Source organism: Callionymus lyra, chromosome 12 (assembly GCF_982586985.1).
Source record: "Callionymus lyra chromosome 12, fCalLyr1.hap1.1, whole genome shotgun sequence".
Taxonomy (NCBI): Eukaryota; Metazoa; Chordata; class Actinopteri; order Syngnathiformes; family Callionymidae; genus Callionymus; species Callionymus lyra.
In genome coordinates, this window is record NC_141829.1 from 25346979 (window position 1) to 25372826 (window position 25848).

General features: G+C 39.1%; 1 protein-coding gene across 3 annotated transcripts in view; it reads right to left on the bottom strand.

Moving 5' to 3' along the window:
• The window catches only part of bcl9 (BCL9 transcription coactivator), a 30715-nt gene extending 5784 nt beyond the window's left edge, over nt 1-24931 (bottom strand). For 2 of the 3 annotated variants that reach the window (XM_087803552.1, XM_087803550.1), the window contains exons 1-7: nt 24757-24931; nt 21671-21837; nt 4463-4936; nt 1216-1529; nt 1033-1140; nt 778-958; nt 57-153 (exon numbers count right to left, since the gene is read on the bottom strand). In XM_087803552.1, the coding sequence (XP_087659678.1) occupies nt 57-153; nt 778-958; nt 1033-1140; nt 1216-1529; nt 4463-4746 (984 nt within the window). In that variant the 5' untranslated portion in view covers nt 4747-4936; nt 21671-21837; nt 24757-24931. Of the gene's footprint in view, nt 1-56; nt 154-777; nt 959-1032; nt 1141-1215; nt 1530-4462; nt 4937-21670; nt 21838-24376; nt 24681-24756 lie in introns of those variants that run through there. The other variant, XM_087803551.1, reaches the window with a different exon arrangement.
• Between the last annotated feature and the right edge of the window lie 917 nt (nt 24932-25848).

Genomic DNA, 25848 nt, shown 5'->3' on the forward strand with positions numbered 1-25848 from the left:
AAGAGATATGTCAACTCACTTGTACACAAATGTTAAGAGAGTAAACAAACATTTACCAAAAGCTGGTGAGCTTTGTCTTTGTTGTTGGAGATATTTTTCATGTGGAAGGCAATAATGTTTTCTGTGTGGCCCGTGAGAACTGCATCAGCTGCCCTGGAATAACACAATTAACATATTTTCAGTCAAAGTTGAAGTCACGTTTGTTCCACACTACATCATTTATAAGAAGAAACAGCTGCACAATCAAGTACTTTTACTGGTTGAATTTATTCAAATCACTTTTATAGGGGTTTTAAGTTCATAATTTCTCTAAGCTTGTCTATCTGTCCTATTTGAAAAGTGTACTCCTCCCTGACCTAAGCTGTGATTGGTCAAAAGTGTTGGTTGCTTTATCAAAATTAATTGTTAAATGTTACCGTATTGTAATGATAGCTGCCAATAGCTATTCTACCACTACAGCTATTTCACATCAATCTGATCCTAGAAGATCTCTCACTGCATTTCATCACAGGAGATTAAACAGACATCACATATGACTAAAACACTTTTACATTTAAGTTACTGTCAATCCAAAGTTCATAACATCTTGAATCTCTTTTGGACGACGATCACTGAGAAACATTTTGTCTATTTGTTAAAAAGTTTACAGATAACTGAACATGATGGTGAGTAGAACATTAGGGAAGTTTAAATTTTGCTTTTGCTAAGGAATGTTTCAAATAAGTCCAATATCAAATATGTGATATTTTAAATGCAGAGGATAAAAATAAGACTCACTTGTTGGCCATCTCTGTTGTAAAAACATAAACAAGTTTAGAACCGGTCTTCTGGCCACTCGGAGGTTCTGACGCTGAGCCCTGGCCTCCGTGTAAATTGTGGGAGGGTGTGGAGGAGCGACTAAGTCCGGCGTTGGAGGTAGAGTGGCTGTCCTGGGGCTTCACGTCGCTAGAGTTACAGTCTACAGAGCAGACAGAACAGTTTCAGGAGTGGAAGGAAGGAAAAGGGTACTTATCAATGACTACAAGAACTCACTGAAGAACCCTTTGTCGTCTTCATCACTCTCTCCTCCAGAGCACCAGTCCGCTCCACTGTAAGGCTGTCTCCTCTCCGCCACACACATCCGCTTCACCCTGCTGGTCTCTGCACACACAAGCCACTTGTCAAGACAACATCATCCGACTGACAATGTGTCACACAGTCCTTTAGGTGTTTCACCTTTCTCCTCACTGGTGGGTGTTCCACCCTCGGGCTGCTCGAACGACTCCACCGAGGTGCTTCTCTCCCTTTTGACCTTGACTTTGGAGCTGGAGCCAGAGTTCAGGCCCTGGCCGTTCTTCAGCCCCATGCCCCCCGCCACGTTCTGAGCCCCTTTGGATCCCAAGGATTTGGGGTCACAGGGAGAGGGCTGCGATTGGCTTCCAGTGCTGCCCGATTTACCCTGATTGGGCATTTTAGAGTCCATCTGGGCAGCAGTGGAGGGGGACATGACAGGAGGTGAGCGGACCATGGCCTCCGTCTTCGGTTTAGGGCTGTGGAAAAATAATGTCGATAAGAATTGAATAATCAGAGTATTTTGCCAAAAATCACAGAAAAGGAGCTTTATAAACAGTAAAACCTTATCAGAGTTACAAAACGACCATCAAATGAAACTACAGAATAACAAGATGATAATGAAATGTGATCAGGAAAAGGTAAGAGAAAAACATCAAATTAAGGGTGATTGTCAACAGTGAACCTTGGGATACATGATCAAGAACATTGCACCTCTGCGAGTGGCAGCCCGTCGCAAAAGTTTCACTTTTTCCTCTGTTTTCAAATAATCTGTAGTGTTTTAGCAAGTATGATTTCACAGTATAGAGAGGAATGTGCAGACAAGCGCCTAAAGCCGGTACCCTTAACCCAATTTACTTTACTGTGTACCTCTACGATATTAAATGGGTATTTTCTTACTACTTACTTTACTAATGTCATTTTAATGACTCAAAGACAGACTTGTAGGATACTCTGATTTGGATGTGAATCATAACCACAACCCCATGAGTTGGTAGGAGCTTTTTAAAATAGCCTAGAATGCAATGTTAAGTCACGTCTCTTTGTTTTGAATGATAGCTGTAAGCAGTTTTTTTTAAGACCCTTCAAAATCTGCAGTCTGTTTTGTAACATCCAACACTGATAATTCCTAAGTTTATCAATCCATCAAAATATGTTTAAAACCTGACAGCATCTTGAATAATCTTTATACCAGCCCTGAATGTTTGATTTAGTTTAGTTTAGTAGGAAAAGAGCTTGTCATGGGGTCAAATAAGGTAAAAACCTAGAAATGCACTTTGATTTGACTTACACCCAGTGACGTGCATGGTTTTACAATTATATAACTTTTTCAATTGGGTACTGGTTAATTCATATCAACAGAATTCTTCACACACACATGCACACACACACCCATGGTCTTGGGTGAAATCTTTAAAAGACGATTTAAATGATTTTATCAGACTGATGTTCTCACCTCCATGACAGTTATCAAAAAGTCTAAATTGAATTGTTGTGATATTTCGTGGGATATTAGTCTAAATTCTACAGATCTTTGGCAGTCATCGATTATGGATAAATATTGATTTACACCTTCATAAACCTGACATCTTTGAAATAGACATAAGAGTCATAGCTGAAAGACTAAGTTTTAACTATCAATTTATTTAAAGTTATATATTCAAAATGTTTAACCTGCCATATTTAATGATCCGAGACCTTTCAATTGGCTAAAAAAATATGAATATAAATTTGTTTTAAACATTTAATAGATATAGAAAAAGCGAAAATTCTCCAGATTTAAATTTGGCGCAAGAGTGAATAGTCACGAGCAACAGTTAGCTTGACAGCATTATGATGTCTGTATTTGTATTATAATGTTAAGTTACGATGACCCCATCACACATTGTTGTCAGTGTTAGACGCTATGTTGTAACGAAAGATAGACCCACCTTTAGTTGCTTCTGATTGGTTAATATTGCGTGGTAAATTCTGTGATTGGCTAGATCTAGCAAAAAGGACTAAAGTCTATAAACATGAAAATATCAATATTGAGTATTAAATGGGTCAATATAGGCGTGAGAAAAACGTAAAAAAGTGTAGTTTTTAAATATTCTATTCTATATCTATTCTATTGTATTTTTCTTAGAAGTATCCCTTTTTTATACGATTGAAATTAAAACCGTTTCTCGTCTTAACTTTATCTGTAGATAAAGTCCATGCGCCTTTCCTTCACCACACAAACCTCTGTTTATTTCCTTTAGTTTTAAAAGTCTCCGCCTCATTGGAGAGACCGTGACATAGTCTGTAGAGGCTCATTAGCGTGATCACTGCAGTTATATTTCTGATCAGCTAAACTAAATAAGACCCTTACAAACATTAAACTTTAATGGTTAAAAACATTAGCCAGACTGCGGAAAATCAAGGCAAATAAAGTATCTGCAAGCATTATATTGGCGACATTCAGAGATTCGGCAACCGGGGCGTGTCAATTGCATGCATCAAAAAAGTTTGCGATGGATTGTGCATTGAGAGGTGAGGCACAGCCTCACCTGACTCCCCTGACCGCACATCCCTGGTCACACCACAGAACTTACTCCAGACTCACACACTTATTTCCACTATAATTTAAAAGACGTTATCGTTGATATAAACCTGCATATGTTGCCAGATTTGTGAGGTTTCCACCCAATCGGACTTCTATTAAACATTTTGTTTGTATAAAAAAAAAGAAAAAAGAACAACTTAATTTTAATATGGAGGTGTGGATATATTTTATTTTGTTTGTTTGTTTTGTGGAAAGTTCATGCAGATTTTTGGATGGATCTAGCAGCACCTTCTAGGGAAAGCTTTGACTCTGCACTCATCTTCTACTAACACATTGACGTTTTAGAACTTAAAAACATCGTTTACAAGGCAACATGTCAACAACGTTTAGAGGAATATCCTTAAAAACCAATCTGTGATAAAAACAGCCAAAAAATATCGGTAACACTCATGCTACTGCTGCAAATGATGATTTTTGTCTGAGGACTTGAGGAAAGTTAGGTCCAGCGGGAGTAGACAAAGTCACGGAGAAGCTCACAACTCTTACTGTCTAAGAGCGCTGCAGCTGGCAGGCCAACATCTCCAGGTCTTAAAAACCATCATCTAATCTTTTACATAGTATTAACTTCATATTTTCGTTAAGCTCATTCAAGCTTCTCTGACATTTTTCTCCAAAGAAATAAAACCATTTTTGTTATTTTAGTTCTTGTTTTCTTAATGGCCATCAGCCATAAATTTAGTTCTACACTTGAGCGTAGCATAAATATCGGGTGATAGGATGAGAAGCTCAGCCGAAGACTCAAAGTAGACTGTTGTTGATAATGATCAAATAACTGAGGGTGAAAAAAAAAAAAGGAATGATCATGTTAGTGTGTGCGTCACTCACCTCTGCGTGTTGGTGGACGGGGAGTTCTTTAACCTATTGGAGTGCATTGATGGGGGTCCCAGTACTACAGAACAAGAAGTGATGAGCTGGTGAGGACTTCCTGTGTGCGCAAGTGGTGCTTTTGAACGAGCGTTTCTAGAGCCAGAAACAGGATTTCCAATACTGGAGAGGCTTCCACGTCCTTCCTTGGTCTCCTCTCGCTCTTTTTTTCCTCTCTCTTTCTTGTTGAAGTGTGTCGTCGCTGTACCTGCCCCTGCTGGCCTCTCCTCTTGGACCTCCAACATTCTCTCTATGTCCACTGTTGTGTGAGAGTGTTCGCGCCCCACGTGTTAGTGTGTATGTCTCTGTGTGTGTGCATGTGTATGCGTGTGTTTGTGGATGTGTGTAAAAACAATAATCGTCCAGGAGTCTTTCCTTGTTGGCTGGGTTTTTATAAAACTTCCTCACGGGGGCTTTCATTGGCCCTCGGGCACACTGCAGAGAGACAAAGAGGCCGTTACTAAATTGAACAGAACGGCAAATTCAACTGGTAATTAGGAGCTTCTGAACTTTAAGGTTTCTGTGTCTGTAATGATGAAATATGTGACTTTACCATTTTTCTCAATGCAAAAGTGGAGGTCACAATTTCATTGAAAAAACCTTGACGAATGAAGATAAGCTGGAGACATTTGTGGAGAAGTAAAAGTGTCATGGTATTACTGCTAGGATAGGCGTTGGAACCATTTTTTAATTTTTTATTTTTGATTCCGCTTGATCATTTTTAATTCTTTTTTTTACGACCTACACTCTTTTTAGGGGAGAGCATGGGAACATTGAAAATGATCCTCTTTTAAAATTAATTTGCAAATCAATTGAGGAAAAAGTATAGCTCTTTTTAACAATTTGCTTTTTGAGGACGAGGAATAAATATTGTCGTGTTTTTCCACTCTTCAGATTTTTTTAAACCCATTTTGTACTCCCACATAATTAATCAATATATATTGACATTTTAATTTATTGCGACTTTCGAAAACGACAAACAATCCTTAATACTTTATGCAACTCGTTTTGTTTTACAATTATTAAACAGCCAAAATATAATTGACCGACACCAGTGAAAAAACTCAAGAAAAAGAGTCACGAGTCAGAGGTTCTGTAATTGAGTCCATCAAAAAAACATGAGGAAGTTTGGAGACAAATCTACTGTGGACGGACCTTTGAAAACATGGTAAGAAGAGACAGTGTTGGAATTATTACGTTGAAGATGAAGACAATAATTTTGATGAGTGAGAATATGGAGGAGTGATTCGATTGTTTTTGAAGATGAAGGTGGTGGAGGTTTAGCATAATAGACATGCCAAAACCATAACACAAAAAACCCTAAATAAGTTCTCACCATGTCTTGTACTTCAATGTGTAAAATCAAACCCTAAAGTCTGCTGAGAACCGAATCTCTAAAAACAACATATTGTCCATTTTGTGTTCGGCAAAAATCAGATTATCAACTCATACAAGATAATGATGGATACATGTGACAAACAACAATATCGATTTATACATCTTCAACTCTCTTATCATCTCTTATTTTGAGGGCCACATTTACTCAAAAGAAGAATAAAAGATGGAAAAGGGGCAACATTAATTTATAAAATTAACTTTTACCAATTTACCGCAGGAATATACATTTTTGGTTGTTCTAATTAGATTAGACTTTCCCCAGATCTGCTTTACATCGACCAGGAAATAGTCGTAATACTACACTTATGTCAACAACAACGAGCTTTAATGGGTATTGGTTGGGCTATCCGATACGTTTGAACCAGTGCAGATGCTTCGTCCCAAAACGGAGTTTATAATTTGTCAAAAAACTTTTTTTTCAGAATTTTGCAAATTTAAAGCTGTAGTTCAATTGCTTCGAGCGTGTTCCCATTGTTATGTTCTGACAGGACATGAAACGTGGAATCAGCATCACTTTCACCCAAGTTACTATTGGTTACGTCATAACTATATTGGTACATATAACACAACACATGCACTTCATGTTCATGTAATAGTCATTCTTTCAGATGGGATCGATCAATCTATCGGACAAGAGTGCAGGTAAGTTCTGCTTTGTAGCTCAACACTATACCTCGGTACCTACATCTCTTGTTGCAGTATTGACCAAGTGTGATATCATGATCGGTTTTATTTTTCCAGCCGATTCGCTCACATGTTTATCTGTTGCCCACAAATAACCAGCATAGCCACAATTATTGCAAACAAAATTATAGCGGCCTGATCCAATTGTTGGAGTAACACAGTTAGACTCAAAGAAAATCCTTGTTGGAGGAAAATCATTATCAGAAGTTGCATTAAGTCATTAGTAACAGTCATGAGGGGTTTTGATACAGAGACACGATCGAGGTGTCTCTAAATGAGGAGAAGAGTGCTGAAGCTGTGTGTGCTGGCGCGCGAGGATAGCATGAGAAGCCCACAGCCGAGTCAGTCAAATTACATTGTCATCCTGAAAATATTTAGGAGCTCTTCCAAACACTCAACATTGTAACTGGCTCCAGAGTTCCCCTGGGGAGAAGGAGGTGGAGTGTTCGCGGGGTATGGAGGGAGAGGGGAGGGGGAGGGTCACTGGGAAGCAGAGAAAACACAGACTCCTGCTACAGCAGCAGAAATAATCTCTCTCTGGGTTTTTAACCATCAAGTCTGCTTTCATGTGAGGGAATTATGGCTGCGGATGAGATTCTGGAGTGGACTGGGACAAGCCCAGAGGTCCACTTCGCTGGACCTCTGAGTGATAAATTGGAAGTAACTACCAATTGATTGTAAATAGATTAGACTCAATGTTTTGTACAGAGTCGATTAGAAGGCAGGCAAACAGTTAACAACACCAACTCTTGAGGTTACAAGCTATGATTTTCAAACACACATCTGAAAATTATGGGCAGACACTAGGGCTGGGCAGTATGACAACATTTTCATATCACGTTGTTTTAAAAAAAAAAATCATAACGGTTTCACAGGATTTGACACTATTCTTTTTTTTCGTGCAAGAGGGTTCTTACACACATTTTCTTCTAATAAAATAAGTACTGGGGCTTTAAATAACCCATTTTGCTGTCACAAGGACTGTATCATGTATTTTTTCCATGTCCAGACACAGGTAAAAGCATGAGCCTTCAAAGGTGGTAGTAATTAAGTTAGAAAGATTAGAATGATAATGGTTGCACTGAAAATGGAACAGTTTGCATAATCGATAGTTAACCATCATTATCATCTGCATGTATTTACAGAAACAATATCCTAGACGAGGTGGAATGTGATTGCGTTCATTATTGACCCACCGCTTGCTTTTTTTCCCCTCATAAACAGTACCTTTAGCGAACGCGTCTTGAATGGACGTTTCCTACTTGCAGATTAAGCTGTGGATGTGGAGGGTACTTTTAAAGGTGTTTTTGGCTAAGGTGGTGAAGCAAATTGCTAGTGTTGCTAAGGCTGGCTACCACTTTTGCTTGACAACATTTGCAAAAGATAGTCGTTTGGTCCACGTCCGACCTTTTAAAACCGAAGAACTTCCACACCACGGCTCCTCATTTTGGCATTACTCCCTCCGAGGCAACAATGTGTGCTTCGCTTTGAGCGCTCTCGCCAGCAACCATTCTAGGCTCAAACTGTCCTATGCAGCCGCTGTGTTGTTGTGCAGCAGTCAAATGGTTCCCCCACTGAAACACCTTAACGCAGCGCACGTTCCAGACGCCGTTTGGGTTATTCACCGGTATAGCAGAATATGAAAAATTCATATAACGAAAATAAAGACCGTTTTCCAGGACGCACCGATATACCGCCCAGCCCCAGAGGACCCCACACACACACCTTTGAAGGTGAAGTTCATACAAACACACATCATACCCATCTACAGTTGTTGTAGCTCAAGAAGCACTATAGCCTAAGAAGCACCTAAAGAGTGTAACGCCTATATTGAGAATTCAATTATTTTCATTAAATTAAAAAAAATTAAAACTGCAGAAGTACTTTAACGTTTAAACTTCATCATTTTCAGGTTCCTGGGTAAAAAAGAAAAATATTACAGTTCTTTTTTATATTTTGTCTTGCAGGACTTGAGAGATCTGAAGATTCTTTATATAATAAAAGTGCAATTCTAGACTTAAAGACATTTCTCCACATGCACAAGAAAAAAGCAGGACAGACATGCATTAGGTGGAAACACTTAACAGAACATGCCACCGTGCATAAAACATGCCTCCAAAATGTCCTTCACTTCTGCAAGACTGTCACAAGAATTGATTCTGCATATTTAGTGACGTTGCCGGAGCAACTGTAGACACTTTTAAGAAACTTAAAGAAAAGGAGTAAAGTAAGGTTGTCATATTTTCATCACTCTACACAACAACCAGATCTGCTTAACTAAAGGGGTTCAAATCCTTCAGCAATATGTGTCGACAATTTGATCCTGTGTTTTTTTTTTCCAGAATTTGTTATCTTTTTAACCGTTTCTTCAAACTGAGTGAAAATCCAGTTGTTTTCACTTCATACATGCACTCCACTACTCTGCAACTAGACACAAGCAACACAAGGCAACACATTTGACAAGCAGCTACCTTCAGAAACTTCATTTGGATGACGCAGAGTTGAGGATTAAAAGTGAAGGAGTTTTATCTAACGTTACCATAATCCTGCTGGAGCGAGAACTTGGATCTTGGCTCAACCTCACAGCCCACTGACCCACAAAACTCCACTTAAACATACATTAAAATATGAACCTAGTTTAATCATCTTTGAGTCTCAAGCAACAAGCTGTGACAAAAATCAAGGAAATTAAACATATATAAATAAAACACAATTTGAAATGTCTATATGCGACTACATGGTCAGAAGATGATAATGTATTAAATTATATAATTAATTATGATTAGATTATTAATTCGTATGCATTTCTAGTAGCAATGCATTGTCGGAAAATAATTTGACAACAAAAATAATTTACTTTTCAAACAATTTAAGACAAATTTATAAAAGATCTGACCCACAGAAAATTACCCACTTTGGGGTAAACTACCCAACTATTGAGAATCACTGCACTTAACCACATATATACTTCAGTCCTAAGAGGTTCTGGTTTAGTCAGCAAAAAATGACTAACAACACATATAGCAATAAGAAATGTGATTCAGGATTCATTGAAGGTTGGATGAGTGTCAAACACATAATTATTGTTTAAGATGTACCCGATCAAACTGGAGGCGGGTGAAGTCATAAACTTTTATTACAAACTTTATAAACCCTCATTTGACTGATTTATGACCGTGCCCGCCGTTACGCACAGAAACGCCCACAGAGGTGATCAAACTAAACATTTATTCAATAATTAAACACACTTGTGTCAGTGCCATCCGCATTGACATTGACTTTTTCTGATGTAAATCCCTCTTGGTTTTCATACCAGTGTTCCAGAGGGACGTCGGATTCAAACTTAAGCGTAGTTGAACAATGTTAAGGCAAAGCAAATGCGATTGTGCAAAACTTTAAGATACTGATCCAAAAACCAGATTAGAACATCAATATTTGTGTTAAGCATAAACAGATGAGGGGCATGAATGGTATGAATGTCGGGCAGAAGTGACCAGCTCTGGGGCACCAGTCACACCGTGCAGTGGGGGGCACCAGCCCACACACCAGGATTGACTGAACGAGATGATCATCATCATCAAGACTAGAATAACTTATTTTAATAATGTGCAAAAGTAATAAGTTACCCAAAATTTAAATTTCATGAAACTAAAACTCTTTGACAACCCTTCCGAGAGCACAAGCACAGACAGAGCAATGTCGGGGCTCTAATACAAAAGGGACATTACAGATAAGTGGTAAGGAGGTATTTGGATGATTTTGGTACATCTTTCTGGACCAACGAAGTGAGCCCAGTTCGCCACCATTATATGGCCATACACTCATGCCCCTCCCTGTAACTCCAAAAAGGCAAGGATACCAGGGAAATGTCTCTCAACCCTAAGTCGACGCCTAAATGAGTTCATTTTAATTTAATTTGGATTGGGGGGAGGACTATCTCTAAGTTAAATTATCGAGCTTATCGATCAAAAAGCGTTGTGTGCTCTGATAAGAATTAGAAATATAGGAAGCATTTGAAGGCAACAGGCTTCGGTTTACAAGGTATTGATTTACCACTACCATTTTAGTGTTTTCTTCCTGCTTCTATAATCACTGATAAGTTCATGAGGTCCAGACATACACCCTGAATAAGAACACAGCATCAGTAACAACCATCAAAATGATTCAACTTTACGACAACAATTAAAATGAATTTACAAAATATGTACCAGCTAAATGAAGCTTAATTAATCAATATCATTATCTTAACCAGCTGAGGAAACCATCTACCAGCCATTTAAAACCTGTAAAGAGCAGCTTTACTACGCTAAGTGTAAATGTTGTGATGTTGGACATTTATGGGCTTTAGCGTGAGATGGAGTCATTAGTCATGAGAGCAACAGGTTTTTCAAGATTCAACAGAGAAAAACACACGAGCGATGTTCCAGACTGCTGAAGGGCTCACGTCGAACCACACGACTTTCAGAGCAATTATCATTATAACATCTTTTGTTTTACTTTAAGCTGTGATGCACACTGGACTCTCCAGCAAAAAAAACCTCTGTCCTCTGTTCTTTCCAGGGCTCTTCTAGGATCATCTACAACAGAAACTATTCATTTATAACACCAGGTCAGGAGGCATTGCATTGTTTTCTCCGACACGATTCATCTAGATAATTTAATTATGTGTCTGAAATGAAAGTTTCACCTAGTTGAATCCCATGCAGTAAATTATAATAATACTATAACTCCAATGATGCCCTTTGGCGGCATGACTCAAGTTTTGTGACTGTTGCTCTACAAAAGAATTAAAATGTATTTAAATAAAACTCTTAGGATTTGTTGATAAAAGGACAAAGAACAGATCAGTGAATCTTGGTTATGTTCTGGATCACCAAGTAAATACATCAATTATAAGAAGGCCAAGAATGAGCTAAAATCCCAATCTTGCCATCCTACTGTGTTTCTTGAAGTTCTTGAAGGCTTCCTCCAATTCGTGTTCCAATACCATCTATGCTATTTCAATAGGTCATTGCTGTAAAAGGTATTACGAAATTAAGGGAAGAAAATAAAAATTAGAGCTCTCTTCAGTGCTTCTCTAGTTTAAAAATGGTGCTTTGATGATTCATCATCAGTTGGTTTCCATTATAATAAACTAATAATGTCTTTCACAGAAACCAAAACGTTTTTCGCCTGTTGGCCAATGTGGAACTTGCTTAACAAGAAAATTAAATTAATCAAATATACGCCCAGCTACTGTTCAATATTTCTATTCAACGAGCTGAACGGCCCAACTGTTGAGTTTTTCAAAGCCAGGATGATGTACTGCCAGTCAAGTCCACGCTTTGAGTTGTAAATAGTGTACATGGTTTCTCCAAAGATGAAGTGGATAAACATGTAACTCCTTTCACATGACTGCCATGAGGACCGAGTTGACACAAAATATGATTACTCAATCATCGTCTTGAACAAAGTTTTCCGTCTGTATTAATTCGTTGAGGGACTATGACGTGGACATTGAGCTTGTCGACGAGTGTTTGAGGTGCAGAAAGGATGAGATTGAAGCGTCCATTGGAATGCTGTGTGCAACACACTATAGATACTATCACAGTCCAACTTAACACTAAACATCTTGAAACAAATTCATTTGTTACACATACCCGAGTCACTTATGCCGTCTCTGCACATAACTGTTTTTTGGCCTCTCAATGTAAAATGAGTTACTCTAAACGTAGTTTTGCTATATTGTGCAGCAGTTTTAAATTGTTAAACATCAGTGAGTAGATGAGCAGCACAGATGAGACTTTCCTCATCAAAGCCAAATCCAGTCACAAATCAAACTTCCACAGCGGAACGAAAAACAGCGTCTTGTGTTGAAGAGTTAAGAGAAGTTCCATAACTAAACAACAAAAATCAAATCAATCTTTTTTGAAAACGATGTGGATAATTGTTTTATAAATTAAGTTGATGTGTAAATGTAGCATTGTATCATTTTTCAACGATTTATGAAGCCGTTATATATCTTCACCCTAATCTCAGGAACCATCCGAACCATCTTGTTTTTTCCTCTTAATTTCACTGGAGCAAGAACCATATTACTTTCATATTTGAAACTTTTCCACAATGCAGAGTAAATATAGTTGATGGTCTGGTGGTTACAACACATGTGACAAACATAAGGGCTAAGAGCCAAATCTGGTCAACTAATTCATTTATGGAGCTTCCAAGATTTTTAAATACACAAAGTTGACTCAATGTGAAACACATCAATATTGTGATTTCAAAGATGAAATTTGCAGAATTTCCTAGTTTTCTTGCAATTAAAGAAGTGTTTTGTTTGACTTTTAGTCAATGACTTTTTCAAGATGGAACTTCTAAAAGGGAAGGCTAAAAAAACTTGGATGTGGTAGAAGATGAAAAGACGGATTGTAAAAGCAAAAAAAAAACTATTCATAATCAGGAATATTTTTAAGACCTTGCGGACACCATTTCCAGCCTCCATTAAACTCTGACTGCTGACGACACACATGGCAACGACTCGTGGTCATAAGACGGTTCTGAGCGACGCCACTGTCAATCACAAGTTAAAAACGGTTTTAGTTTAGTTTTAGTTTATTTTTTTGAATAATTTGTTCATCATGTTTGTATCAAAGAGCAGCTCCTCACTAGCCTCCTCACAAGACTTAATTCCTTCAGGGGTTGCATCTAAATCAGTGCTTCACATACGTTTGTCATTCAAGTATCGCGCACACACAACCAGCAGGACCTGTCAATCACCTGATCGCTTCAATCGCACCCTAATGAGACACTAATTGGGGAGCTTGCTGACATGACGGTCATACGGAACGCACCGACACACAACCAGCAGCTCGCACACACAACAAAGAGGCACTGAGGCAATCAGACGTTTCTCTTCTTCCATCTCCGGGAGCGACGCGGCTGAAATGCCGATCACAGCGCGCCTGAGGAGCCCCAGAGCATCCCCGTTAATGGGGAGGCAAAATAATGAGGATCTCAAATTGAGCATTGGCTTTATATTCAAAGGTGGTCAGACATTAAAACGGGAATACGTGAATTCAATTTTTTTTCTCTGGGTGGCGTTGAAATGTGAGCATTTTATTTCATGCTTATGTAACAACAAGCGTCTTCCCAGCGACGTCACACAAAAAAATCCTCCACACAGGACCACTTGTACCTCCGGAGGACTCATGGTGAAGAAATAAAGCTCGTGTTTCTGTTTTTGAACACACAGAAAGCGTCAGGCAACCACTGATGCACACTCTGCTGTCTTCTCTCTGCCTGCTGCAGGAGGGCCTGCTGATGTTCCAGACTTATTTATGCAAATCCCGTTTTGCAATTCAGTCACAATGAAGTATTGCTCCCTCTCCTGCTATCTCGCTAGCTCCTTTTACCGCTCCTGGTCTGCCAGGCCTCCATCTCAAGAATTTCTGCAGACTATTACTTTGCTGGAGAGAATCACTGCCATGACTGCTCAATTTTCTTTGAGAAGTTACCAAAGAAGAAGCCATTAGAAATGAAGACAGAAGTAAGAAGCAGTGGACCATAGTCCAATATTTTACTTAAATAACTCAACATGCAGTAGAACTATAGATTTTTTGGTCTCCGGAAAATGGCAGTGACGACAATAATTTAAAATAAAAAAAATAGTTTTTAAAATGTCTCCATATAGTAATGTGGACTTTAATTTGGCTGTCTCATGGCCCTTCACACGGTCCTTGTCCGTTCAGAGAACACTATTTAACAATAAAATCCTAAAGGCGAACAGAACTCCGTATACATCAGCAAGGGAACAAAATATCATGTTCAGGTTAATAATTAAAACGGTGATTTTCCCATTTTGAGGAGCTGCACTTTAAAGACCCTCTGTGAATCCATCACCTGGACATAACTGGTAGTTGAGTCTCTTTGGCATTTCACAAAATTAACTAGTCTTAATAGTCATACAAAGACAACAAACCTTATTCTGCATTTGTCCTTTGTGTCTGTAATAAGCTTAATTTAACAGTTTATTTTACAAAAATGATGGATGTCCGTTGTTAACCCTTTAAAACATGAAGAGTTTGATGAGTTTGACAGGCTTCCCTACTCATATAATGTCAGAGACGAGGACATTCACTCGAGTCCGCGTCAGAGAATGGCCATCAGACACTTCTTGATACCTGATCCCATCTTGTTCAAACACCTGCAGGCTCACCTGCAGTGTAGACTTCCATCTGTCACACAAACACCACACCCTGATCACGGACACACAACTCATAATAAGTGGAATCTGGAGACTGACTAAAGATAGAGCTGTGATGGCAGAAACACTACATTTGACATAAAACATCTTCCATCACGTGTGCTGACATCAGCACGACACGGATGTCGCTCTGGAAGTCAGTGTGGGAGTTCTGCCTTCTCCTCGGCAACATTTTACATTCCCATCTTCCTGCTGGGTCAATGCAACAAATAATCCTCTATACGTCACACATGATGAAAGAAATAGTTGCTAGATTAATTGGTAGTTTAATATTTTTTACAGTGCGGTTCAGTGTTATATTTAGTTATTTTAGACATCCGTTTGAAAATAAATAGATGGTTACTCTTAACAATAAGCATCTGTTGCTCTTCAACATATCTTCAAAGAAATTGTTGGTAAAAGGCTGCAAACATGTCTGTAAAATATAGCCCTTTTTCATAGATTCCTTCAGGATTTAGCCATTTTTACGTGTTATCTAACCTCTTTGAATGCAAAATTTATAAAATATAATGGGGAAAAAACCTTGGGGAAAGAAAGCGAAATGCTTAAGTAAATTCCATGATATCATCATTATAAAAATATGATATGAAAGCAATTTTCTATAAAGAAAAATTATTTTAAGGGATAAAATATATTTTTTCAAAAATATAAATTGAAAGAGGATAAGAAAAAATAGAAAAAAAGAAGGTCCTTAACGTATAAATAAAGCCAGGGTCGCATGTGTCTTGTTTGTTTTTTTATCATGAATTAAAATCGACCATCAATAAATTCCTAATTATACATTTTCTGACGTACAAGCCCTTTCATGGTTTACAATTAAGTCATGTAAAAGCATTTGTATCTCTAATGACCTGAATATAAGTGAGGTTTACATCGATCCCTTAATTTCAGTTTTGTTTAGTTTGTAGGAATCTTCAACTCTGGCCGCCCTGCATCTAAACAACAACCTTGCTCCTCCTCGATCCTTTGTTCATCCTCACACCCATCTGTAAAAGACGGCACACTCTGGCCTGGCAGGCGACATGTGTCTCATGTCTCACACCGTCTCATCATCTCACCGTGACGGAGGCTGTGTGTCCATCACGGCAGGGACGGACTCGTGCTGCATACGTACCAGGGATGGCTGATCGAGCCAGAGAGCCCAGGTGGGCGTCGCACACGAGCAAGAGGGACCCACAGCTGACTCATGAGTGGCACATCTGCTGGCGTTGCCTCGGCGCCGAGCCATGAGAGGCGGCCAGCGCAAGCAGCTGGACCACCACTCTGGCCGGCTCTGATCTCCCTCTCAAACACGCTTCTTCTATCTCTGTCCATCTGCCCTCAGACGCTGCATCCCCAGCTGAGTGTGTGTATACGTGCGGGTGTGTGTGTGTATTTGTGCAGCTTGCCCACTGCTGCCACTTCAACAGGGACAAAGAAGCTGAGCAGCAAACGACTGCACGAGGGAGAGGCGGGTCAGAAGACTCCGTCTCAGATTAACATTAATTATATATATATATATATATATATATATATATATATATTACATGCTTGAAGTCCAATGATCAGGTTTAGGTTTTGTGATATTTTAACTAATGAAAAATGACTTCCACATCAAAAACCATTCAAAAATCTAAGGCAAACCCACAGCATTTAACTGAATATTAATTTAAAATATCTTCTATCAAATAGTGCTGCACCAATCGATTCATTCTATATTCAAGCATACAATTGATTGGAATTTTGGTCAACCTGATCAAATATCGACTCAACATCATGGAAACATCTATAATAAGGTGACAAATACACACAAACACAACTATTTACTCACAGTTTCTTATGTCCAATACAAAAGTGCGTCTGTCATGCAATGCAGTCGTGCCATGTATCCTACTTGATCCGTCATCATCCAGAAGCCTTAAAAAGTGAATTTAGGCACGCAATCAGAACTTAACCAAACTTTTAATATGCAAGTTAGTCTTCTAGTAAATCAAGTTTTCAGTGATTTAGTGAGTCAGTTGGAACCTAAATCACTGTATGTGTCAATGTGTTTTATTCTAACTTTAAAAGATAACTTTCCCCTTCTGCCATGTAACATTGTGACGTTAACTGCTGAAAGAAGTACAATAAATATCCTCACAACATAAATTATGAATTAATAACTTTGGATTCCAATTTCCAATTTCTCACAACTTGAAGAGTGGCTGTGATCCTCAGTGTTCTTTATGTAGATGTTTTGACTCTGCAAGAGTTCAAGAAGATTTTATTGACCCAGGTTTTTTTTATTTATTAAAAGTCTACCAGAGACCAAAGGAACAACCATATCCACAAGCCATGTCCTCTCCCGGTTCCTTCAGCATCAGAACGCCACAAACAGACAACAGAAGCCAAGAGTACAAAGAAATCCTCCATTTGCTTTCAGACCAACTCTGCTGCCCTCCGTTCAGACCCCGACTCTCCTCCCTTCCCTCCACCATGCTCTGTGGTCCGTGACTCCCTCCCTCCATCCCGACAGTTGCTCCCACACTCGGGGCACATTCCTCCCCTGCTCATGCTGGGAGGACATCTCTCTGTGGCTAAAAGCATTATGGGAAACCCCAACCAACAGCCAGAGAATGTGTAAAGGAGTCTCACGTTTCTCTCTTGTGGGTAAAAAAAAGAGAAAAGAACTGCATCACTTGCGAGCTGCTTTTGAAAGGATTTGCACAATTAATAAAGCGGCGGCACTGTCATAAACAGTAGACCCTTAAATAATGTATGTTACTGAAGTCGCAGACAGCCAGCTGAGCCGCAGTTTACTGCTCTGAAAGCATTATGCAGGAATTTAATTTTGTGAACCATTTTCCACTGCTTGTTAAAGAAACACTCGTTCAGTTAGCGAAAGGCCTCAAATGACAACAGGCAGCATCAAAAGTTCCCATTGACAAAACAGATGTTCTAAGATAACACATCGGTAATTTAAGTAATGTTTGAAAAAAGTACCAAAAAAAGGAAAACTAGTCATTTTGAAGGGAAGTGCCTTTATTTCATAGTCATGTTTTGTCCATCATCCCCTTATGATTTATATTTATGTTTCTCAAATGTGGGTCACAGCAGGTCTGAACCAACTATTGGGTTTTAGTTTGAACGAAATGGACCATAGCTTTAAGTGTGAATTCAAGAGAAACAAATATAGTCTGTTGATTTGGACAACACTACAGAAAGGTTTTTAGAATCATGGCGCCAAAAAGAAGCATTGTCCATGATAAATATCTAGGACCTTATTTACCACAAATAATTTGGATTGGAGAGTAATTTGTTGTCTAGGTTGTGAATACCAGGCAAAAACATTCCAACACAGTCATTTCCCATTACATACATAATACATATATTAAACTGAAAGAAAATAACACTATAACACAAGACCAATAAACTAGTCACAAAATAGACATTAAATAGAAAAAACAAATCACTGCAGAGAATACTCAGCCCAGTAACATTAGCAACATCTACGACAACACAGCAAAAAATGGACTAAACACGGCATCAACATTTCAGACAAATTCATTGGATTTGTTTACGACTGAAGGACAAGATCGAGAGTGTCAGACTAAATCTTGGTGCTCATCTGTGGTGAAGAGGAGCCACTCGGGTCTACTTCCTGATCATCAGCAACAGACTTTTCAGGTGAAAATCTCTCAACATAGAAACACCATCAATTGTCATAAGAAGCAATCATCACTTTAGTGATTTCTAATACACGAGTCATGACTGCTCAAAAAGAGACTCAAAACGTCAATGTGAAAAAAGTTTAAGAAATCAGAGAAAACCTTTAAGTCTTGATAGTGTCTCACATAGTTACTCAGAATTTAGTTAGTGATGTACAGAAATGAGCCTTGTTTGAATAGTGAGTGGTATGAGTGTGTGTAAGTTCATCTGGACATTTTTTACTCTCTATACTGCTCTTAATCTTAATGAAAAGTTTGTTTTCCTGGAATTATCTCACTTCAAAACTGTTATCCAAGCATAGTAACTTGAACTGGACTTTTTGTGACTGACTTGTAACGTCACTGTGTTGGTTCTTGAAATGAGCATATGGTGAAAACTAATTGATTTAAGTACTAAAAGATTGGTTGATTTCTTCACAGTCAGGGATCTGCAGGATTACACGATTAAGTAGATGTCTACCCCAGACTTTTGTAGCAGGTATGTCGTTACTAGGGTTGTGCATTAGCAAGAACCTGGGGATACGATACATACAACGATACAGAGGCAACGATAAGATATATTGTGATACTGTGGGAACAATGGTATATTTAAAGTATTTATATCTAGCTGCCAGGAGTTTAATGGCAATAAAAATAGAAAGGTTTAAATATTTGTATATATATATATATATATATATATATATATATATACACAATATATATACACATATATATAATATATTATTATATTTTACACATACATTAATGAAATATAAATCATAAAACAAATGATGGTAACAAATAGAATATGATTTGAAGGCCAAAAATGAATCATCATTAATAAATCGTATAGAGTGATGTTAACTGTCAAGAACAGTGCGATATATAGAGAAAAGAATGCAGATTTTTTGGGGGGATCTTTAATCACACAAGATTTCAATTTGGTCTTCATCATACTTAAGATTGTTGTGCATCACTTCTCAAGAGTTGATGCAAGTTTGATTCTGAAGAAGTGTATTGGAGCACCTAAAGACTAAATCATTTCATGATAAGACATTCAAACATTAATATTTGTATTATCAATAACTACAGCCTGCTGCATTCATAAAGCTGCCCAACAAGTTCCCACGCAACTTTTTAAGTTAAGATAAACTGACATAGGTATGTCGCCCTTTAAGTGATTTCAATCTTGTCATTAAAAAGGTGAAAGTTAATGCTTTTTACTTTTGAATGTCATTACTAATATAAGCTAAATGAGTCAAGGACAATGTCAATGTCAACATGACTGCCGTATGATTTTAAAATTCCAAGATAAATAAAGAATTTGGGGAAACTAGTATTATATAAAAAAATTGTCCTTAAATTATATATGATTTCGTTAATATGATTCATGGGTATTGACCCAAACACGATTGCAGATACAAGCAGCCTAGAGATTTCTCTGCAAGGTGCCTGAATACCTAAGGGTTAGGAGCTCAGTCGTTCAGGAAAGAAAGTAGAACCTGTGCTAACTTTCTAGGATGCAAACATGACGCACCCCTCGTGATTTAGACACGACCAACAGGGAAGAGACCTTTGGCAGACACAGGACATTAAAGATAGACTTTGTCATTTGGTGTGGGAACACCTCTGTATTGTCCTAGTGGAGGTGGAAGATGTTTCCAAGGGGAGGAAAGTTTGGACCTCTTTGCTCTGGCCACTGACGGAAATTGATCAATATGCAAGTCATGCTCAACTTTTGACAGAAAATAAACATACAACTAATAAACATGGGAGACCTTCAAATACCACCAACAAATTGAATTGACAAAAATATCCTTATTGGGTGACATAAATAAAAACAATACAGTCGTCTCTCATTTAGCGGGGAATGCGTTCTTAGAATAACCCGCGATAGACGAAAATCCACAAAGTAATCAACTTTGTTTTTTTTTATAATTATTGTAGATGTTTTAAGTCCATATAACCCCCAACCAAACTCTTTTATACACTTTTCTTAGACAGGCATAAACATTTTCTCACACGTCTCTCTTATTTAAACACTCTCAAACTTTCGCAGTGTCTTGACCGTAGTTAGACCCGCGGGATTTAAAAAATGTAAGTTCCAAACTTAGCTGGCTCATTCCTAGGCATCGGTAACTCGCCGTCCAGATAGTTTTATGTAAAACTGGTCACAACAACTTCTTTTGTTCAGCTTAACTGGTTTATTTTTGGAAGCACCGGACTTCTCGAACAAACACAAGCGGCTGCTTCGCTCGCCTCCTCACAATCACAACAAATGCACGCGCAAATTCCACCGACTACACAATACTACCTTATTAAGAATATTGGCTGGTAACACTGGTAACACTGATCAGGACGCCGAACACAATGCGCGTTCATACTGTACGCTCTAAAAAAAAAAGCATGCAAAAAACTAAAGAAATCTGCGAAAACAGAAAGGCTGCAATCGGTGAACCACGCTATAGCGAGGAATCACTGTATCCATTTTTTGTTCACTTCATCAAGCACTAATCACATGTATTTTTAAAAAGTTCGGAGACTTGACATGCAAATGTCCAACTACAACGTAGCTAAATCTTCCAAACCTTAAAGAGACCGAAAGGTATGAGACTCCCTTCTTAATAGCCAGTTAGATGAAGAGACAAAAGCTTCTCTCCAATCGCTCCCTCCCTGTCAAACACAACACTGCAGTATTTAATTAGAAAAACCACGATGCAAAACAAACACAAGGAAACATGAGAAGTCAACAGAAGCAGAGAACACAAAAGTTCTTCCGTCCAGCGTTCAGGATTTAAAGACCGACTGCATGTATAGATATGAAGTTGTGTTTCACTGGTGTGTAGTAAAAAGATTGACCAAAATCGAAACGGCCAAAAAGAATACAAACTGGAAAAAGTTATGATGAAAAACTAATATTAGATTTTTTTTAAGAAGCCAGTTTTAGAGGGTTGCTGTGTTCATGCAACAGTGTTGACATTTAAATATTCCTTCTCATATGGGACTTCCATCCACGACAATATAAACATTAAATGGATCTTAGGAGGACACGATATGACCTCATTCAGAAACATCATTTATCAGCGAGTGCTCACACAATCATGGTGAAGACATGACAAGTATGTGGTCTGGGGTTCCAAGGCATCGTAAGTGTGAATGTGTGTGTGTGTAGGAGTTTACCTCAGAAGCCCCCCTGCCCTTTCAGCAGGGCCTCATATGGAGAACCAGGCCTCAGGTCCCCTGGGCCCTGATGTCTGCTCCCCACTCGACTCCTCCCAGTCAGCCACGGAGGCTGTGCAGGAACCTCGGCCAGCTCAAGACACCCTACAGCCACGAGTCATTCACACCTGGAACAGAAGGAGACGAGTCTGCTCATCGGGGGTGACACACAAACAAGCAGACGGCAAGGAAAAGCACTCAAGTGGTGCATGTTGACAGGACCAACATGTAGCAAACACATAACCGGCGCAAAGCGAAGGTCATTAGGGGCCAACGCTGACGTGTGTATCCTGGACCATTTTAACCCAGACACTCGTTTATACTCCAGTTACCCACTGGTGTGCACACCAGGGACCTCAGGCCTGGATATGATACGTGTCAGGAGAATTATCTTCTCCTGAAGACCGTTGAGGACGTAAATATATTATTTAAATATTCATGAATGAAAAACAATTAATAGAAACTGCTGTAAACTTTGTCCAGCGCTGCATTTCAACCGTGTCTTAGCGATTCACTTTTATTCCAAGCATGCACAACAATTCATCTTTTGTGTGAAAAGGAAATTGTTCTCTGAAGTTAAGAAGCAGAACTTATAATAAAAGATGTTGTGCAACATGTTCAACTATAGGTGAAGCCCCACTTTTGTGAGCAACTCGGTTAACCATGGAATGTAACACACGTTAAGGTCTTTGGCATTTTTCAAGAGGAAAATCTAGCATTCTTAAGTGCAATCGAACTAAAAATAAGGTTTGTCAAGATTCGGTAGCAAAATATTGAAACAGCTTGTTGTAGTAATGCATGTACACTAGGCCTTGGGGTCCTTTTGCAGCCCTTGATGAGATTAAATGTGGCCCTTAGTCTCTGTCATTAAAATGTTCTAGTTGTAGCTCGCTGCTAAACATACTTTGCTACTTGAAATGAAACTACCACACCATCTGACATAATCTATTAAGTCAAGCAAAAAAATAAATTCTACAAAGTCATGTTAACTAGATGCTTATTAAAAAAAAAACATCCGTCCAATGGAAGAAAATATATTATTGGTCCTACAGTATTCCAATATACCTACAGCATTACAATAATAGTGTTGCCTCTGTATCATCATACGCATCCTATCACCAGATTCTTGCCTTGTTTGTGGTTGAACAATGCAAGTTTAAGATGAGTACAACTTGTGTTTTGAAATACTGAATACTTTTGAAATTGTACCTTTATTTACTTAATATGCCTTTAATTACTTTTGGTAGACAGTTGTTGCCACGTATGTGGAAACCCATGTTCTAGACTGTGCAGAAACTAATTCAAATGAACAAGTTAAAAAAAAGAGAAAGAAAGACCCTCGATGGAAACACATCCAAGTTCTCCTGACAAACCCTGATCACTTACCCGTCAATACCAATGTTTTTGTCTCCATGCATCAGTTTGTCGTTAAAATGAATTAACATTCTGAACACTGTTAAAGTAACATGACATTGGATCAAGCATTAGATTACTTCACTTTGGTGCTATTCGTACTTTTTATCCGTATTATTTAAAAAAAAATGTTAAGGCAGCTCTGAAGGACAAAAACAAAACAATCCTGACTTTTAAAAACACCGCATAGAATCAAATCAGCAAAATAATGCCATGTGACCTACAAGACAATGCGTCATTATTGTTCATTCATACACGGTTTGTGCAGAAAGAAGGTTAAAATCCTCTGTATCGGCCCCGAAAGTTACAAGTTTGCAGTTGCAGCATGAGAGCAAAATGTTGATATTTTTGGTAATTCTTGGATTATTGGACAGTATGCCGTCCTTTATATAGATGAGAAATAAGGACTTTGGCTGTGGTTTGTGCAGTCTTTGTGCTTTTCTAGTTTATCAAGTTAAAACGCTCATAAAACTCAAAAACAGAATATTTCACTTTTTCATATACAACATTCCAAACAGAAGTAAGAACATCATTATTTTGACTCAAACTGAACTAAAAAAAAAAAAACTCTAACAAAAGGAAAAAAATTAACACAGTTAAACAAGATACTTCAGAAAGTCACACTGGAGATCCTTCACCACGTATGCCAAATGGTTGTGTGCATTTTCAAACCTTTACTCTTGGACACACATGCCACACGACTTACTCTCACACGGGCCCACTCGAGGAAGTCTTCCCAAAATACAACTCCAAACCTAAAAAGTCTATAAATATACCTGGATCTACTAGACTTGCGTGCTACAATCTCAGCGCCTCACTGGACAAACTCCTGGCGGACAAAGTGGTTCCATGGCTCTTCTAACTCCAGGAACTTTTTTTTTTTTTCTTTTTCCTAAAAGAAGTTGTTCCTGTTTCGCCAGAGAGCTGAGGGGGAAGGGAGGACTTGAGCATTCATGGAGCCTCGGCCAGCGCAAACAAAGTCTTCCCCGAAGAGGGGAGGCAGTGAACGGCGAGAGCGAGAACAACAACGACGTGGGCCACACAAGCACACAAAAACAAGCGACATTAAACGATAGTTTAAGCGAACAGCCTGCGTGTGTTTCGAGCCCCATTGTGGCTCTTGTAGTCCAGCGTGCGCTGCAAGTTAGCACGGCTAACAATGTAGGAACGAAAACGACACAATCCACAGCGAGGCCTGTAACCTCCACTCATAAATCACACCAGACTCTACTGAGAAGCAAGAAAACACTGTACCGACTGAGGGCTTCTCCGGGAAAAACGCACAAAAGACTTGCTGCATTGTGTCCCTTTTTTCATTTTTCAACGAGCACGGACGCTCCTCCAGGATAAAGGGGGAAAAGCCGATCTCTCTCCGCGGGCTCTACACCACCAGAACATGGTGAATAATCCGACGGCGCTGCGGTGGGACCGCGGGTCGAGGAGAAGGACGGAGCTCGAAGTCTGACGTCGGTCTCGCTAGCCAGCCCTACAGGGACGGAGGTGGAGAAGAACGGCGACCGGAGCGAGATGTCCCCGGGAGGAGGACCCGCGTGTGCCCGTTGCCAGGAGGCGAGCTCTGGTGCGGACACATTTCACCTGGATTTGCAAGGGGAAAAACACACAACAATGCTCACCTGTAATGCTGCCGTAATTCCCAGAGTCCTCGCTCGACCGATTTATCCCGCACACTTCCGAAATCACAACATTATCACGGCACCATAATAAAATAGAAATATGTCTCCCCCCTTTCACCCGATCTTTCCAGCGGTCCTACTCCATTGCATCCCAGTCAAGATTTCCTGTCGTCGCCCCCCCTCCGCTTTCGAAAGATGGTTCGGTCCGAATTCTAAGTAGCAATTCTAGGTCAGGTCTGTGTGCCAGTGAGACAGTTTCTGTGGGACCTCCTGGTCCGAGAGACATGTCCTCCAAGTCCGAGGGACATTTAGGATGAGACAGTAGAGATGTGTCCACCAAGTCTAAGAGACATTTATGTAGAGGACGTAAAGATGTGTCCGCCAAGTTTGAGATATATTTAGGATGAAACAGCAGAGCTGTGTCCACCAACTCTGAGGGACATTTAGGATTAGACAGTAAAGATGTGTCCACCAAGTCTAAGAGACATTTATGAAGAGGTCGTAGAGATGTGTCCTCCAAGTCCGAGGGACATTTAGGATGAGACAGTAGAGATGTGTCCACCAACTGTGAGGGACATCTAGGATTAGACAGTAATGATGTGTCCACAAAGTTTGAGATATATTTAGGATGAGACAGTAGAGATGTGTCCACCAAGTTTGAGATATATTTAGGATGAGACGGTATAGATGTGTCCACCAAGTCTAGCAGACATTTATGAAGAGGACGTAGAGATGTGTCCACCAAGTTTGAGATATACTTAGGATGAGACAGTAAAGATGTGTCCACCAACTCTGATGGACATTTAGGATTAGACAGTAGAGATGTGTCCACCAAGTCCAAGAGACATTTACGTAAAGGACATAGAGATGTGTCCACCAAGTTTGAGATATATTTAGGATGAGATAGTAGAGATGTTTCCACCAACTGTGAGGGACATTTATGATTAGACAGAAGAGATGTGTCAACCAGGTCTGATAGACCTTAAGATGAGACAGTATAGACATGTCCATCATGTCTGAGAGACATTAGGATAAGAAGATAGAGATGTGTCTACCAAGTCTGATAGACCTTATGATGAGAGTATGGACATA